This window comes from Boleophthalmus pectinirostris, unplaced genomic scaffold (genome assembly GCF_026225935.1).
Source record: "Boleophthalmus pectinirostris isolate CB_2022bp ecotype Guang Dong unplaced genomic scaffold, ASM2622593v1 HiC_scaffold_18, whole genome shotgun sequence".
Taxonomy (NCBI): Eukaryota; Metazoa; Chordata; class Actinopteri; order Gobiiformes; family Gobiidae; genus Boleophthalmus; species Boleophthalmus pectinirostris.
This window is the reverse complement of record NW_026571133.1, coordinates 15,680,117-15,697,177: the sequence shown is the minus strand read 5'-3', so window position 1 is coordinate 15,697,177 and position 17,061 is coordinate 15,680,117. Positions and strand designations below refer to the sequence as shown.

The following is a 17,061-nucleotide window of genomic DNA, read 5'->3' as shown; positions in this document are numbered from 1 at the left end:
GTGTACGATGTGATCCTGCTGCACTTTTCTAGCGGAGGGTCTGCCAGCTTGTGCTCAATTTTAAGTGTTTTTGTTTTGTTTTACCACAGATCTGACATCAACTTGGCCTGTCATCCCCATGGCAATAGATACATTCAAAGCCATACTTTGAAATATTGCTACCAATGCAATAACAACAGAAGCCGAGAGGGGTCACAACAAACGCAAACGCCGCAACAAATACAAATGCGACAAAACACAACAAAAAGCCACAACAAACCAAAAAAAGCCACAACACACACACACACACACACACAAAAAACACAACGGAAATGACGGGACTCTATTTTAATGCAAACGCCGCAACAAATACAAACGCCACAACACAAACACAAATGCCTCAACACATTAAAAAGCCACAACACATCAAAAAGTCACAACGGAAGTGACCGCGGGACTCTATTTTCCGACAGACCGATCAAGCTGCAAGTGAAGAAGAAGAACTACAATGTGAAACGAATAATGATAAAACAATAAATTACTTTTACTGACGTTTTCAACTTCTCCGTTCCTTTACTTTTCACGTTGTAGTCCTTCTTCTTCACTTGCCGCTTGATTGGTCCGTTGGAAAATAGAGTCCCGCTGCCACTTCTGTTGTGGCTTTTTGATGTGTTGTGGCTTTTTAATGTTTTGTGGCATTTGTGTTTGTGTTGTGGCGTTTGAATTTGTTGTGGCGTTTGCATTAAAATAGAGACCCACGGTCATTTCCGTTGTGGCTTTTTGTTGTGTTATCATATTTGTATTTGTTGCGGCGTTTGCGTTTGTTATGACATCTCTCGGCTTCCTTAAATAACACCTCCGTGGAGACATGCAGATGGCGAACACTCCACTGGAAAAGTTACACAATGCACCTTTATAACTAAACTTAACTTAATTACCTCAGTACAAAAGCACTCTCTTGCCTCAGTGCTGCCATAGTCCTGTCACGATAACAGACTTTAAAGTACAATATATTGCTGAGTAGAGGGAAAGAGGAGCTCAGTCTCCAGTAGGCCCCTACAGCTCTGCTCAAACAGTGAGAGATACAGGACTACATTCATATCATACTCCATACATCTGTACAACAACTGACTCTTATATAACAGATAATACTCCCTACAACTGTATTACAACTCACCCTTACATAATAGATAACCCTATGTCCTCTTAATCATTATATATCTTTGCACTGTTTCTCTTACCACCTCTTCTAGCTGAGATATATTTGTATTTGACATTTCTGTATTTAATTTTTACTTGTACAGATACATTTGTATAATTATGCCTTATTGAAATCAGTCTCTTGCTATTTCTGCTACTTATTTATCATTTATTATTACCATTTATATTTTTGAAGTTATTTATTCAACCCTTTAAAGTCTTATTGTAGAACAGAAAAATAACAAAAAGTTCCCACCTTTACCATGAAAAGCTACCCCCGATAAATATTGACCTGATCCCCCAAAATATCGTTCCATCTATCATATACTGAAGTCAGCGTAGTATTTATCATGACAGGCCTATTTCCAACCACAGCAGCAGAACCACCAGCCACATCAGCCTCTCCATTCTTCTGCCACAGAAGACAGTTGAAACTAACAGTTTTACACACACAGATGCAGCAAATTGGGGATAGAAGAGTAAAATGCTCGCTGTGGTGCTGCTGCTGCTTTAGGCTTGTTATATCTGCACAAAAATGATGAATGTGTTTTATATTTTGCTCTGTTGCATTGCCAGACAAAAATGAGATCCTAAATATGAATGCTGCAAGGAAATCTGTCTAAACAACACCACATAACCAGAGGAAGCCCTGTTTGTGAATTTGTAAGTGACACAGACAGAATAAACTTAATTCATTTTTAGTATTGACTGTAATAACAAAAGAGGAGTCTTCAGTTCAACTATAAGAACTATCTACAAATATTGGGCCTTCAAAATGCAAATCTGTAAATAAAGCACACTTTAAACAAGGACTAAACCAGGTCAAATATAATTTTAAAGTAAAATTCTTCTCTATTCTTCTCTAGTTCATGAAGTGTTGATAAAATGAGTCCCATAACTTGGAATATTCCACATTACATTTTTTCATAACATGACAAGAACAACAAAAAAAGGCTTGAACAAAGTCAGTGCTAAACTAAGAGCTCGGAGTACATTTGCAAACTAAGCCAGAAGTTAAACAACCAGATCTTGAAATACATTTAAGACAACTTTGAAAACAGTTTGTTAAATATGCTATAAAAATAAGAATACAGATTTCATTTTGGTTTTCATTTTAAGATTATGTAAACCAGTAAATCATTATTTCATTGTAAAATTGCTCCAAATTAAAGTATAATAATAAGTTCTGTTTAGCTATGCATACGTCTGAAAGGTCTTCTCTTTTAATGTTAATTTTATGATGGTTATGTTTTGATTTGTTTGTATTGTGATTTTAATGTCTCTTGTTTTGTAAAACATTTTGAAAGACTTGTTGAAGTGTGCCTTGCCTAAATTGCAATCAGATACAGTAAAAACAATGTATTTAGTGTATGAATGTGTGTTCTTCTGGAGTTCATATCTATCCAACTTAAACCTTACTGGCCTTGCAGTGTCTGTATTGCATTCTCATACATGCGGTACTGTTCACATTTTTGCTTTTGCTGTTGCATACGATTACACTTCACACTGTGCACCTTAAACTGGCAGCGACTGACAGTGGTGAATGTCAAGTTGTAGCTCTGTGCCAAAAGCAGTTGGACAATAGTCAACTACATGAATTCTCAACCTGAGCTTAGTCAGTTCCTGTAGCTGAGGGAATCTGGATGAGACATAAAATGACATGTTGTATCTAAGTGCATGTTCCAGTTGATTTTATTAACATGTCAGAGGAGGAATTTCAGCATAATTCATAGTAAAAAAGCATAGACTGTATATATAAATGGACATATGGACATGAATCATGGAGGTGCTTCCAGCTCCACTGATTTGTCTTCACACTGAAAAAGTGTCACCCCTCGCTCTGTAACTGCTCTTTCTGTGTATTAACCCGCTCACTGTACATGATCCTGGTGTTTTTATTTTGCTATTTTGTCCATAAATAAATTTGTGTAATTGTGAGCTTCATTTGATTGGAGCTGAATGCCATGGGTCACATTCCCTTAGTCCATGTCTTTATACAGCAATGTGTTTTCTAATTTTGACACATTAAAATATGGTCAGTCTATACACTAAAAGGTGAGATCAAACAATCAGATAGTACTGTTTGACCATCTAATTGGATTTTATGATGCGTTGCAGGTGTCCTTGGAAGTCGGAATATGATCTACTAATTCCTACTTGAAAAGTCGGGGAACATTTCTGAACTGGTTAGTAAATCCAACGTCATTGCACCCTACGCTTTATGAAAATTAAATCCCCAAGATAATATATTTATAGTCTTGTGTTACTTATTTTCCCTTTAGTTCCCCACTACTGTCCACCCGCTGTCAGCCATTAAGCCTCTGCAGTTGTAAATGCGCAGTTATGATCTGTTATGCAAATGTTAATGTTGCTATAATGTGTACACTGAGCATGTTTCACTCCCATCCAGATGATTCCCTGGAAACCGTATGATACTGAATCCTCAAATGGTTTAAAAAACACTCTGATTAAAATAAAATAAATAAGAAAATCTTGTTTTAAATATGAATATTTATTTGAAAAATCAATACTTTGATACAGAAATAGTCATCTAGTATATGTATTAGACAATCAGTACTTCAGCCATGCTGTCTCTGATTAATCACAATAATAAAAAACAAACTAGATAATATATTTGTTATAATTTAACTTTTGCAAAAGAAAGAATGCACTAGAAAGCAATTTAAAAACACTGACACAAAATATATCACGGTTACTTTCTTAAACAATTTCTGAAGAAGGCATCGCACAAATCCAAGAAAATCAGTGAAAGATTTAAGGCAATTTTACAATTTCATATAGATTTTATATTTCAAAACACTCAGTTTTAAACAAAAGGAACTGGTGCATCCTTTGTAAAACTGTACATGCAAACATAGTGCACGTTGTTCAGAAGATATAACAAGCAACAATATAGTATTTGGATAGTTTTAGTAAACAAAGATTCATGTGTATACTTCACTCACTGTACAAAATCAAACCATTCATTCATAGACTCCGACATATATACTGTATTTATAAAGGCATTCACCCATTCACTAACATATAGGCTCTATTCTGGGCATTGGCAAGGTTTTCCAGACTGATTTCACTGAATAATAAACAATATTGGCAGCAATGGCTATAGTATAGAAACACAAAAATCTAATATAATGTTGCTATAAATTCATTGTCTTTAGTTTCTGGGTGATTTAACACAGTAGTAAATGTTTGTTTGCTTATTCAAATCCTTAAATAGTTAAAGGTGCACTGTGTAACTTTTCTTGTGGAGGGTCCGCCACATGCTTGTTTCCATGGAAATATTGCTGTTCTGCCTTCAGTATGGAAATAAACTTGGTAATCACAATGGAGACAGATTAATGGTCAGAACTATGGAGAAGCAAGTAAGAATTCATGTTTTGTTGTTTTTTTTTAGATATTTTTTGAGCTATGAGCGGCGGACCGATCAAGCGGCAAGTGAAGAAGAAGAACTACAATGTGAAAAGTAAAGGAATGGAGAAGTTTGTGTTGTGGCGCTTGTGTTGTGGCGTTTGTATTTGTTGCAGCGTTTGCATTAAAATAGAGTCCCGCAGTCATTTCCGTTGTGGCTTTTTTTGGTTTGTTGTGGCTTTTTGTTGTGTTGTCGCATTTGTATTTGCTGCGGCGTTTGCGTTTGTTGTGACCCCTCTCGGCTTCCGTAAACACCTGTTCAAGGGAGATATGTTTAATGTCCTCCTGTGGAACATTCCAGGCAAAAAATAACATCTCCATGGAGACAAGAAAACAGCAGACCCTCCATCTTTCCAAGTTACATAGAGTACCTTTAAAGGTTCATTTTTGGTTTGTATTGTTTCAAGAAAACACAATTTCAACATGATCAGTATCTGCACAAGCACATTCAGTTTGTAACATTTTGAATATTTGAACTTTTTATATTATATCTGGTTTTCAATAAGTGTTCAAATACAACAAATTTACAGTTACTTGCAAATGACTTTTGACACTAAATATTATATATACTTTACAGGGCAGTAGACGTTTCCATACTGTGCTCTGAAAATGTTAAAATGGGATCTGATCATCACTACATAACCAGGAGGTAGATTAGCTTTAGAAATCAGTTTGCAGTTTGTCTGGCTGTAAGTAAAGCCAGTTGTGTTTGCAAAATGTCAAAGCATGCCTGCTGTGTACGTTAAAGCCAGAGGGAATGAAACGTTTTCGATTGTCACCAAGAACTGTTACCATCTGCTCCTCTTTCCCCAATCACCAAAGCTACATAAGTATCACCCCCTGCTGTCTCAGATGTCTTACAGTTTAGAGAGATGCACTGTAATGAGGTGACTTATTCGACCCATCGTCCTAATGATGTACCCAGCGCTGAACCCAAACTGCGCTGGTAACTTGAGGCTAACTGTAACTACGCAACAACTCAAGCCTCAACACACTGTTGCTGTACTGCTACACTGTACTACTGCGGCAACACAACAGGGGAGGAGAAAACAAAGAAATCTAAATTGTGATGGTAATATTATGATACACACAGTTGATGTAAGTAACTCTAAAGTCTGTGTTCACATTGTGCAACTGTTTATTTTGATAAACATTTGCCATATTTGTTGTCTTTTACTATTAAACTAAAAAGGCCTTTCTGAAACACATTACTAACACAGCTGTATAAAACAATATTCGGTGTCACTTTATAAAAAACTGCAGCTTAATGAGCCTTAATAAAGTATGAGCAAAGAGTTCATTCAGATCAGATTGTTTGGATGACCTGTGGCATATCTCATAATATTAAAAAAGATTATTTCTCTTGTTTACTGGTTTATTCTTGGTTTAGACCTGGTTTCATTTTGGGTCAGTTTTGGTTTAGTCCTGTTTTACATCGCAAAAACTAAAATCTAGTCAAGTTAAGATTGCTTGAAATAAGTAAGTTTTAACATGATCTGAGTAAATTTCACTTGAAAATGATCTACCAATGGAACAAGACATTTGTACTTAAAATATGAAAATACATCTTGCTAAACCAAAGATAAACTCTTTGGTTAAAATAAGAAACAAAATCTAATGATGCTTGAATTAAGGAAAACACACTTATTCCATTGGTAGATCTTGTCAAGTTGAATCTACTCAAATAAAGTAAAATGTTCTTAATTTAAGTCATTAAGTGACATGGCTTTTTGCAGTGTAGACCTGGTTGGTGCTGGTCTAGTCTGTACTTGTTTGGCAATTTGGCAGAGCAATGTTGGTAAAGCCTTTATAATTCCTTTTTTTTTTAAACAATAATAAAATATTATCATTATTGAAACAGATCTAGATATTTTGTACAACTGCAAATTGTGATAAATGAGCAGTGTGTCATGCCCTTAACCGTCTCTCTCCCAAAAATCTGGTCCTCTCCTCAAGAAACTGAAGTTAAATATTTATAGTGTATATTAGTGTATTAATTATTAGTTACTAAGTCTGAGTCTACATAAACTATTTTTGTAAATTTTTTGTTCATACTTTATTAAGGTTAATTAAAGTGTAGTTACCCGATATTGGCTTGTTACATCAACTATAGCCCCGATGTAACTGATAACATTTATGATTGAAGTACAGTTTGTTTGTAATGGCCTTTTTGGATTAATTTCTATTGTCTATTTGCTAAACCATAACATAATATTCAACATAATTTCTCATAATGTTCTAATAGGTTCATACATACAACATATAAACCTCACTCATATTCCACTCAGTCATTTTAACATTTCAATCCACAGACATTTCTTCACATTCTTTACAAAATCTGCAAATTCTTCACATATTTTAGAACAAATAAAAATTAAGACTTAAACTTCATATCACCTCTTTACAGATGATTGGCACGTACAAATATGCACACTTAAAACAAACATATAAAAAGCTATATAAAAGCTAAAGGTGCGATTAAAACAGACACAAGAAAATTAAACTGACGAAGCAAACTTAGGGAAAATATGTTTTCTCTGCATTTTTGACCACTGGGCTCTTTTTGCTCAAACTGTATTTAGTTTGAGAGCAGCTGCTGTTACATTTCAACATGGGCAGGGATGTAGATTTGGACACACAGTGAGACAGCGCCCCCTGGAGCTGGGGGCATCATATTGCCAAGACAGTTTAGAAGAGAGAAAGACAGAGACATACAGCAGCTGTGTTTCCATTCAATTTAAACTGACTAGATGACTAGATGCGGCTGAATGTATTATAATAAAAAGGAAAAGGGTGTCTCTCAGGGATCAGGTTGAGAACTTCACATCTTTGTTCTTACACTGACCATATGTATTTTATTTTGTTTTAAAATATAGTTAAAAAAAAATACAACTGATGGGCCATTATGGGTTGAGTGTAGAATCAAATGTGATATAATTTAACTATTTTTTTTAATAAATTGTAGATAAATGCACATGTACTACAATTCTATACCTGAACATTAACATTAATGGTAAAATATTTTCTATTCAAAGTGATTGTAATTGCTACAAAAGACCTTCAATAGACACAACCTTCAAAAAGATTGCTGAATAAATAACTAAAATAACTTCTCACCCAAAAATTAAATTGCATGGAAACACTGCTCTGTACTGGACAAAGTAAAGAAGGAAAGAGCCATTTAGACAGTAGGAAAATAGTATTTATGACATTTGACATGATGATGTCGACAAACAGACTCCCAGTCCCTCTCAGCGCTCTCACACACACACACACACACACACACACACACACACACACACACACACATTCGAACGATGGGAGAAGAGGTAGTGCAGGGCCACTATATGCATGCACTGAGCTACACTCATGCAAAAGTCTGAATACAAACACCAGGTTACAGTACGGTACGGTACAGCACGGTACGGTACAGAGGAGCTACCAGGACCTGCACTGCTGCTACCTGACGCACATGCCAGGGATAGAAAGAGATAGAAAGAAGGAAAGGTGTGGAGAGTATTACAAGATCATTGAAATTGTGTATAAAAGGTATCAGTAAAAATCCTTGTTAGAGTTTACTGTAAACATGTGTGAGTTGGAGAGATAGAGAGATAGGGAAAGAGAGAGAAAAGTTATTTACAAAAAGTTTGATCAAGTTATTCCTTCATGGTCTGGAGACATTCAATTTACAGCGTTAGAGAAAATACCTCTTCACCCAAATATCCTACAACCTTCTCCCTGATCATAAGATGGTGTCAACGATTCCTAACTTTTCCAGATCCATTTATATGTCCCAAGAGAACATTAAATCCCAGACACAAACAGGAATGCTTGACACTTGGAAGTAAACAGACTCCGATTGGCTTCTCCGTTCCTCAAAAGTGCGACTACCTCACACTTCCTCCTCAACACGAGAAACACCACTGGTATCCACGACGACGAGAGCTGGCCGCAAGGAAATGGAAGTATTTCTGGTTAAAAGTCATTGTTGGCACACATACACAGCGCCCCCTTCTGGTTGCTTAGTGCTCAGATCTGGGTTTGGAGCGGTTGGGCCGGTGGAGTGTAAGGGGGCGGGGCCGGCGAGGGTTTGATCCCGCGGGTTCTCATGTAGGACAAGAACTGGTCTGGGATTTCGGCCAAGACATCTTTGGCCAGCCGTGCCATGCTGAGGATATGGTTCCCTGTCCGGTCAATGTAGTCTCTGAATGGGACAAACTGAAACAGAGAGGTATATGGTTAGATTTAAGTAATACTATTCATATTTGACATTATTTAAATGTGCTTTTGCCTACAATGTTCCAAAGTATGGCATTTCTAGACTACTGTCTCCATGGAGACAAGCAGGTGCTGGACTCTCCACCAGAAGAGTTACATAACATACCTTTAAAATAATAGGTTAGGAGAATTATAAAATCCCACTTTTTCCAAAAACATAAGCTCACAGAAATGTTGAATATTTAAAAGCGTCTGCATGCTTTTGTGCTCTCCAACATCAATAATTACAGCAGGAGACTGTTCAAGTGTTTGTTTTACACACACAAAAGCCCAGGGACCTACTTAACTGTCACAGTTTGCTGCTCGCTGGGCCATTTGTGACCTAGTTAAGTGCATTATATTCATAAACAACACCATGCAATTTGGGGTGAATTTCTTTAAAAAACAGCACACTTTGAGATTAGAATATATGCCATTTTCAAACTTTATGAGATTTTTCTTTCTTTTTTTTTTAACTACTGGTTTATGTTATAACAAAAATACCACATGTACAGACGTTGAAAGCTGTTGTAGTGCTCGGGGGGCATCGCTTTTAGAAGAAGACTCTGCTCAGTTTAAAGAGGGGGTATTCAACTTTTTAGAGCTTTCTGTCCTGTTATAATGCAGCTCCCTTGCAGTCTCTCCTAGGCACTACTGGAACCCTCCTTATAGTTAGCAGTAAGATTCTGTCCAATGCTGAGCCAACAAGCCAATGACCATTTTCCAGAAATATATGACTTCATAAAATGGACTAAGACTTGGGACTCGACTTGGACTTGAAGGTCAGTGACTTGGGACTTGACTCCGACTTGAGGCCTGTGTCTTGAGAAGACTTGAGAAACACTTTTAAATCTGAATTCTTTCTATTCTGACCATAATGATTCACACTAAGATCTTGTCAAGACATTAAAAAATGAAAAATTAACTGAATTAATTTCTACAACTATTATATACTATAAATACGCATATATAAATATACTATGCCTTTTTTTAAAGTACAATTTATCTTAAAAGTCAAAGGCAAAGGCACAAATTTTAAAAATCTAAAATATTAGGTATTTTGGTTTAAAGACTTGAAATGACTTGAAGCTCAAAGCAGACGACTTGGAATTCACTTGGACTTGACTTGGACTTATGGGCCAGTGACTCGAAGCTCGACTTGGACTTGCCTGTATTTGACTTGGGACTTGACTCGGACTTGAGGTCAAAAACTTGAGACTTACTTGAGACTTGCAAAACAAAGACTTGGTCCCACCTCTGTATTAGAGCAACGGTTTTCTTTAAATTCTAGCTTTGTTTTCCCATGGAGTCAGTGAATAATTGTTATACTTATTTCCTTGACATTTTTAGTCTAGTTTAGAAGCAACATCACAAGAAGGGTTAATGGTTAGTGGCTTTTTTGAATTGCGAACTGCAGAGTGTGTATTTTTGCATCAGGAATAACATCTGACACAAGCTGCTAATTTTGTATTTACATGTTCTCTATAGGAGTCCCTCCCACTGCAGAAGAGTGTGTACCTCTCACCTCCATTTCCACACAAATAATCCACACGTGTCACTTCCCTTGTACACATAACGAGCTTGGGTTTCATTGTATTAATGAGTTGTCGCCTAATCACTGTATCACATAATATAACTAGGGCCAATTTGTGCAGAAAACCCTCGCTGCCATCCACTCTGCTCTTTGTGTCACTGCGAGTTATTAGCTGCCTAGTAATGAGAGGCTGTAGGCAGAGCTGTTATAATGTTCTGAAAGTTACATAGGGTCTCCTGTTCTGCATGGAACTAATATGTGTATGTCTATGAGTGTGTACGTTTGTGTGTGTATGTATGAGACATGTACTTGAGCTTGTTAAAAAGGCAGCTAACGAGGGCCGCTGCTGCTGCTCCCACGTGAAACCAGGGAAAGGGCTCGAGCCAGAGATGTGACAGTCGAGGAAAAAGGTTAAAAAGTGGGAAAAAATTCCATTTTAACAGTTTCTGCATGTTTGTGTTGATAACGACAGGATACAGCACCCGCCAATCTGCTGCCACACAAAAAAGACAAAATATAAAGCGGTTTGTACGGCAAGTGGCAGGGTGTAACATCTGTGACATATTTAGAATATTCTTTCGTTAGAATACTCTTACATTACTAAAATATAAAAAAACAAAATATCTAAGCTGCTAACAGGCCTAATTATGGATCATATCTGTGGAAAGGTGACCCCACTCATAGTAAGAATGCATGATTTTCAGTGTATTTATTTATCTTTTAGTCACGTTTAGGCAAATACTACAAAGAAAAAACAAAATGACAGAATGAAGCATGTCTAGGGCAAACATGATTGCTATATCATTCTGCCCTGGCCACCTTTGCCTCTAAATGCTACTAAAGTGCATCCGGATAAGTGGGAATCCCATTCATTTCAATGGAGAATTTGAAAAGGTTTTGCCAATAAAATATTATATAAAGTAGGTTGATTTGTGTAAATGTTCAGTGTTCACGTATACCAACAAGTCAACAATGAATAGATCCTGTGGGAGGCTTTAAAACGGCTTTATAGTTTGAATAGAACTCATTTGCTTTCAAGATCAGGAGCCTCATACAAAATAACACAACTGGAATGACGATGACGGTGCCCATGGCTACTTCCAGAATAAAGCCTGCTTCAGCCTTCTCCTTTTGAGCTCTGCCTGTATTACACTGTTTTCTGATTTATGTTATAATGCTGTTTCCTCATCAAAAACACACCTGGAGTCAGAGTCAGAGTTCTGCACCTGGTCTGAAACGGGCGGGTTTTAACGTTCTGGAATTTTATGAGCGGGTATGCGGGCAAGTAGTGATTACACATGGGCGGGTCAGGAGAATCAAATGAACGATGAACAGGAGAAAAATTCTTGATGCACGTCCAAGGCCTCTGTTGCCTTAGAAACAAGTGCCATTTCCAAGTCTTTTCCTGAAATGATGGACTAGGCTGAGAGAGTGACTTTAGTGTATTTATTACATGAAACCAATCAGCGGAGGAGATCAGCTCGCCGGCTGCGCTCCTGGTTTAGTCTTGGTTTAGACCTGGTTTAGACTTGCTTTAGTCCTAGTTTAGTCCTGGTTAAGTCCTGGCTCAGTGTTGGTGTAGTCCTGGTCCAGTCTAATGACACTGGTTCAGTCTTGGTTTAGTCCTGGTTTAGACCTTGTTGGGTCCTGTTACAGTCCTGTTGTAGTCCTGATGATCAGCTCTTCGGTTTGTGGCGTGTAAATACTTATAATCCTCTATTACCACGGTGTAGGTTCACTTCTGGTTTAGTCCTGGACTGTTGGGCTGTCGGACTAATGGGCAGACCCCGACTTATCACGGGCATGGGCAGGTAACGGGTGGAATGTTAACGGGTCTGGGTGGGTGCAGATTTAACTTTGATATAATCACAGGTTAGGTGCAGGTGGGTGTGAGTGGGTGCAGGACTTCAGAAATGGACCAGTGCAGGTCTCTGCCTGGAGTTGTGTTTTGTTTCATTCACACATGTTTAACACACAAACCCTGCATATTTACTTCTTCTCTCAAACAGAAAACACTGTGTTCCACCTTGTGATGCCATGTGGTGATAGAGGAGTGCTCCACTGTGTTTTTAAACTCCATACACCATCACTAGACTCATTTGAAGTGACAATCTCTTCTGAGAAAAAGGTAAAAGGTGCTGTTACGTATCACTTCAGGACATCACAAGGTGGAACAGAGCATTTTGAGCTCTGGAGATGTAGACAGACTATTAACAAAAGATTATCCAAACATGTGTGAATGAAACAAAAAAACAACTCTAGGGATGTTTTCGATGAGGTAACAGCATTCTAACATGACTTAAAGCTCACAAGAGTCAATTTTGTGTAAATAGGATCTTAAACCAAACTAATTATCTCATTGCAAGATTTCTTTCTTCTTGCAGCTGCTGTCTCCTGTACGGCTCCCCCATAGTGCACTGTTCTTTCTGCTTGAATGTGACTTTTCTCAGACCTCCTGCAATCCTTTACACTTCTAAAGCAGCTCTGGAGTCAGCGGGTCAGGGCTGCATCTCGTCCATTGTATTAAGGTAAAGGACACAGTACATTTGTCATTTGTATGGGTGTGTGTGGGCGCCTGTCTGCCTGTCCAGCTGCTCCACTCTGAACCACAGGGCTGAGGTGAGAGGTACCAGTCCATGCACAGGCTCAGGTGGTGGACAGTGACTCACCATGGCAACAGGAGACACTTTTGGTAAATAACAACAAAAGTCAGAGTACAAAGTGACGAACATTCAGACTAAAGCTGTTGAAACTTTACCTTCGGGGGTGAAGCTAACTGTAGACACTGCTCGGTTAGAAGCTCTGTTACTTTATTCTAGTGCTATGTGACTAGAAAGAGCTGATTTGGTTGGAACTACAACAGGTGAGATGATTTGTGCTGTTAAACAAGTCTCCCACATATAAATTTACAGTCATAAGGTAGCGAATATTAGCCAACAGTTTTTCAGTTAGTCACTCTCACCTTTTTGTTGAAAATTAAACACCTACACAGGACCATGAATGCTCTTGTTGATCACAGCTCCTGAAAATGTGCTGTTTAAATCCATTTTGTATTTTTTTTAAGTTTCCGGCCTTTTTTTTTGTTAGCCAGGCTGGCGTCATCTAGTGCTTCCGCTCAATTTCTCTCCAGCGACTAGGTCATGAATCGGAATATACAAGATGGTTTGCAAGAACCCCGGAAGTGCGAGTCCGGGCAATAGCCAATCAGCAAAGAGTCATACATTCTGTGTTGGCAACAATTCCCAAGATCAAGGATTTATAGCCCGAAAAGAAAGAGAATGTTTGGTGAATTTATCAAGGGGACAAGTTTATTGCCCTTCTTCCTACAGGATTTGGGAAAAGCTTAATATACCAGTTAGCTCCATTAGCGGCGCATTACATACGTCACGATCAAATAGCAGCGATTGGTTAAATTAAAAAACGTACAAATGAATTCTAACTCTGCGAGGTCAGATGGTTTCCACAAAGTGAAAACGGCTGATGAATCAGGCTATTTTTTTGTAGTGAATCAAAGAAGTTCTTGGTTGACTACTGACATGTTCTGCCGGTCAATTGATTAGTCAATTGAAAATGGAGTGTGGCAAAAGCTCTTGATGCAGTTGCTTTTTCTATGTATCTAAGTCAATCTGCACTCACATGACTACAAACAGGAGGTCATGCAAAAATAACTATTCATGTATCTGCTTTTCTACATGTAAATAATACAAAAACACACCACATTTTTAGCTCACTCACTAGCTTCTCCTTTCTGCTGCTGAACCTTACAATATTAAAAGTCGATTAATACAAATTTTGGTCCACTTAAACACCATCAACCGATTAATCAACTAAACAGTTAAAGGTCTACACCCTAAAAACCTACCGATTAATATTGCATGTTTGGGTACCACTTTATAATATTACACCTTCTTTAGCCTTAAAAGCAAGAATTAGTAACTGGATTTAAAAACTCCTCAGTTAATACCTTAACCTTAAGTCCTAACCCTTAATTACATTTATGACTAATTATTTATTTTTTGTCCAATGTGTACAATCTTAAAAAAATTTATTCTATTTAAAACTAATTAGCAAGGTAAAAAGTATGTGTTCTCATCTCGTCTGGTAAACAGTTTATTTAATTAGTGGCAAATGTCACCTCCAGTTGCACAGTTCGAAAGGTAAATTCTCTACTGTTTGTGAAAGGCTAACAGTTAATCTTTTATACTTATATGAAACCGCAAAGCCTTTGTAGCTCTGATATTTCTTTTTATAGAAATAGCTAATTGTTTCTTATATTTTATTATGAAAAAAAGAAAAAAAAAAAAAAAGATACACACCTGAACAATGTCTCTCTCTGCATATCTGCCTCTGGAGGAGATCCGGATTTCGTCACCGTCCAACTCCACCATCGCTAAGGACAAACACCCAACACTGTTACACAATGTTACACAGCAAAAATGGAAATATTACTTGAATTCTGAATAAATACAGTGATTTGAGTTTTGACTATTTCCGATTTATTGATTTCCTTTACTTAGATTATTTAAATAATTTATAAAATTTGACAAAACAACAGTGAAGTTAGTAAAGTGCACCAACACATAAATAATATATGTAAATAATCTTAAAAATGTTTAGATACTTGTCCTTTACCTCACAGAACTACAAGAGGTGCACTATGTAACTATATAACTGCTTGTCTCCATGGAGATGTTATTGCTTTTCCTAGAATGTGCAGTAGTATGGCGTTAAACTTGTCTATCTCAATGGAGACAAATAAATGACCAAGGCTGACACTGAATCAGCACGAGACAGATCAACTTTATGCCATATTGCGTAACATTTCAAGCAAAACAAGTAATTCCAGTGAGACAAACAGGTGACATACCCGTCACTAGAAAAGTTACCTAGTGCACCTTTAAATAAACATTTCTGATTTAAAATCATTGGACATTTAGCATGCTCAAGTTCTTCCTTACCATCAAACTCAGCTGGCCCCACTCCCACGATGATGATGGACATGGGCAGACAGGAAGCCTGGAGCCAAAAGAGGACATCTTTGTTATTTGGTTCACATCCAAAAGTTATTATCACAAGGCTCAACACGTGACAAGCGTATACCCCCTCAGCCTTTATACTCTGCGTATACACAGTATGTAAATGTGAAAAGCCTGTGTGTTAGCAGCATGTGTGTCTGCTTTGAAGCCTCGCTCGTATGGCACCTCCCGGAGCGCTGCGTGGGTCCAGACATCACACTGTATGATATTATAGGGACCAACGGGCTGACAGCTTACAAATGACATGTGCTATACAACGGTGTGTGTTGGAAATTATTGCCGTGTGTGTTTGTGTGTTTGTGTGTGTGTCTAGTATGTGTGCACGTGTGTGTGCGTGTGTCTACTATGTGAGTAATGCTGTGACCCAAGGCATCGGGGGACAGATGATTTGATCCAAAACATTTATTTTGGCGATCCCTTTAGGACGAGGTCTTCTTCCTGCTTCTGTCACACTGTGTTTATCCACTCACACATCTCTGCTTTCCCACTGGATTGGTTTTAAAATGTTTTTCTTTACTTCAAAAATCATATATCTAGAGAAAAGAGGCTGTTGTTTGTGGTTCATTCTTTGACATCTGGGTTGCTTTTCCTATATAGTGTGTTTTGACGTGACATTGATGAAGAGTGTGCTGAGGGTATAGAACAGGCTGTCAAAAGTCAAGGAGCTGCAACTCCGAATAAAAAATAACCCAAGACAAGTTAAGGTTCAGTTATCAAGGTTAGGATTAATAGTTAATAGTCTATGCAACAAGTGGTTCATAAAGAGGTGTACATTCATTATGTACATTCATTATTTGTAAATGTGCCTTTAATGACATGTGACTTGTGCATCGTGTATTATAAATAATTTTAAAAAGGGGGGCTAAAAAATAATTCCCAATCCAGTCAAAAAGTGAAAAAAAGGAACTAGACTAAACTTTGATTCTGCAGAAATTCTCTCTGTTTTTTGTTGTGTTTTTTAGGTGTAGCAGCCCTTTTGTTTTGACAGGAAATGACCATGTCTTTCTCCAGTTAATCTGCCTGTCAATCACACCCTTCAGGGGTCATGGGGGCGGGATACGGTCAGTCACACACTTTAAGTCATTATTCTGAGGTTGCAATGTTTTTTCTTCAACAAAACAAGTAAATTCCTATTGTTTACTTGGAGTACTTTGAGGATTAACCATCAACTATCAAACTTGACTAGTTTGATGGTTGAATTTAGACATCAGTTTAGTCTTTTAACAAGAATAAAGAGCACATATCTATTGTAATAACTTTGTTTGGGGAAAAATATATATTTTATTATGTTTTGAAAAGAAAGGAAGGCTCTTTAAAAATACGTACTTATTAATAATGAGGTGTGCATTTCGCGACCAGTAATTTCTGACTTAAAGTTAGATGAGAAAAAAGTGCTTTCACAGCTATGGAACTTCTCGCTTTCATTTCATTGAATACATTCAAAGGTTGATTGTGTAATTTCCCATCTAAATTCATGTTAAAATGACTGAGTTTAGTCTGGGGGACTGGAGGCAGGTCAGGCTCCAGCAGTTTTTATGATTAAACCAGTGGGAGCAAATACAGGAGAAAATTGCATTGTGTCACTTAACTCACATTTAACTTAAAGTATATGTAAGGTTTATACCA

General features: G+C 37.4%; 1 protein-coding gene across 1 annotated transcript in view; it reads right to left on the bottom strand.

The window, feature by feature from the left end:
- Nucleotides 1-3,670: 3,670 nt before the first annotated feature.
- Nucleotides 3,671-17,061, bottom strand: part of LOC110161610 (copine-8) — a 131,559-nt gene continuing 118,168 nt past the window's right edge. Inside the window, exons 18-20 of the mRNA XM_055153678.1 lie at nt 15,358-15,415; nt 14,716-14,789; nt 3,671-8,826 (exon numbers count right to left, since the gene is read on the bottom strand). Coding sequence (XP_055009653.1) covers nt 8,638-8,826; nt 14,716-14,789; nt 15,358-15,415 — 321 coding nt within the window. The 3' untranslated portion in view covers nt 3,671-8,637. The remainder of the gene's footprint in view (nt 8,827-14,715; nt 14,790-15,357; nt 15,416-17,061) is intronic.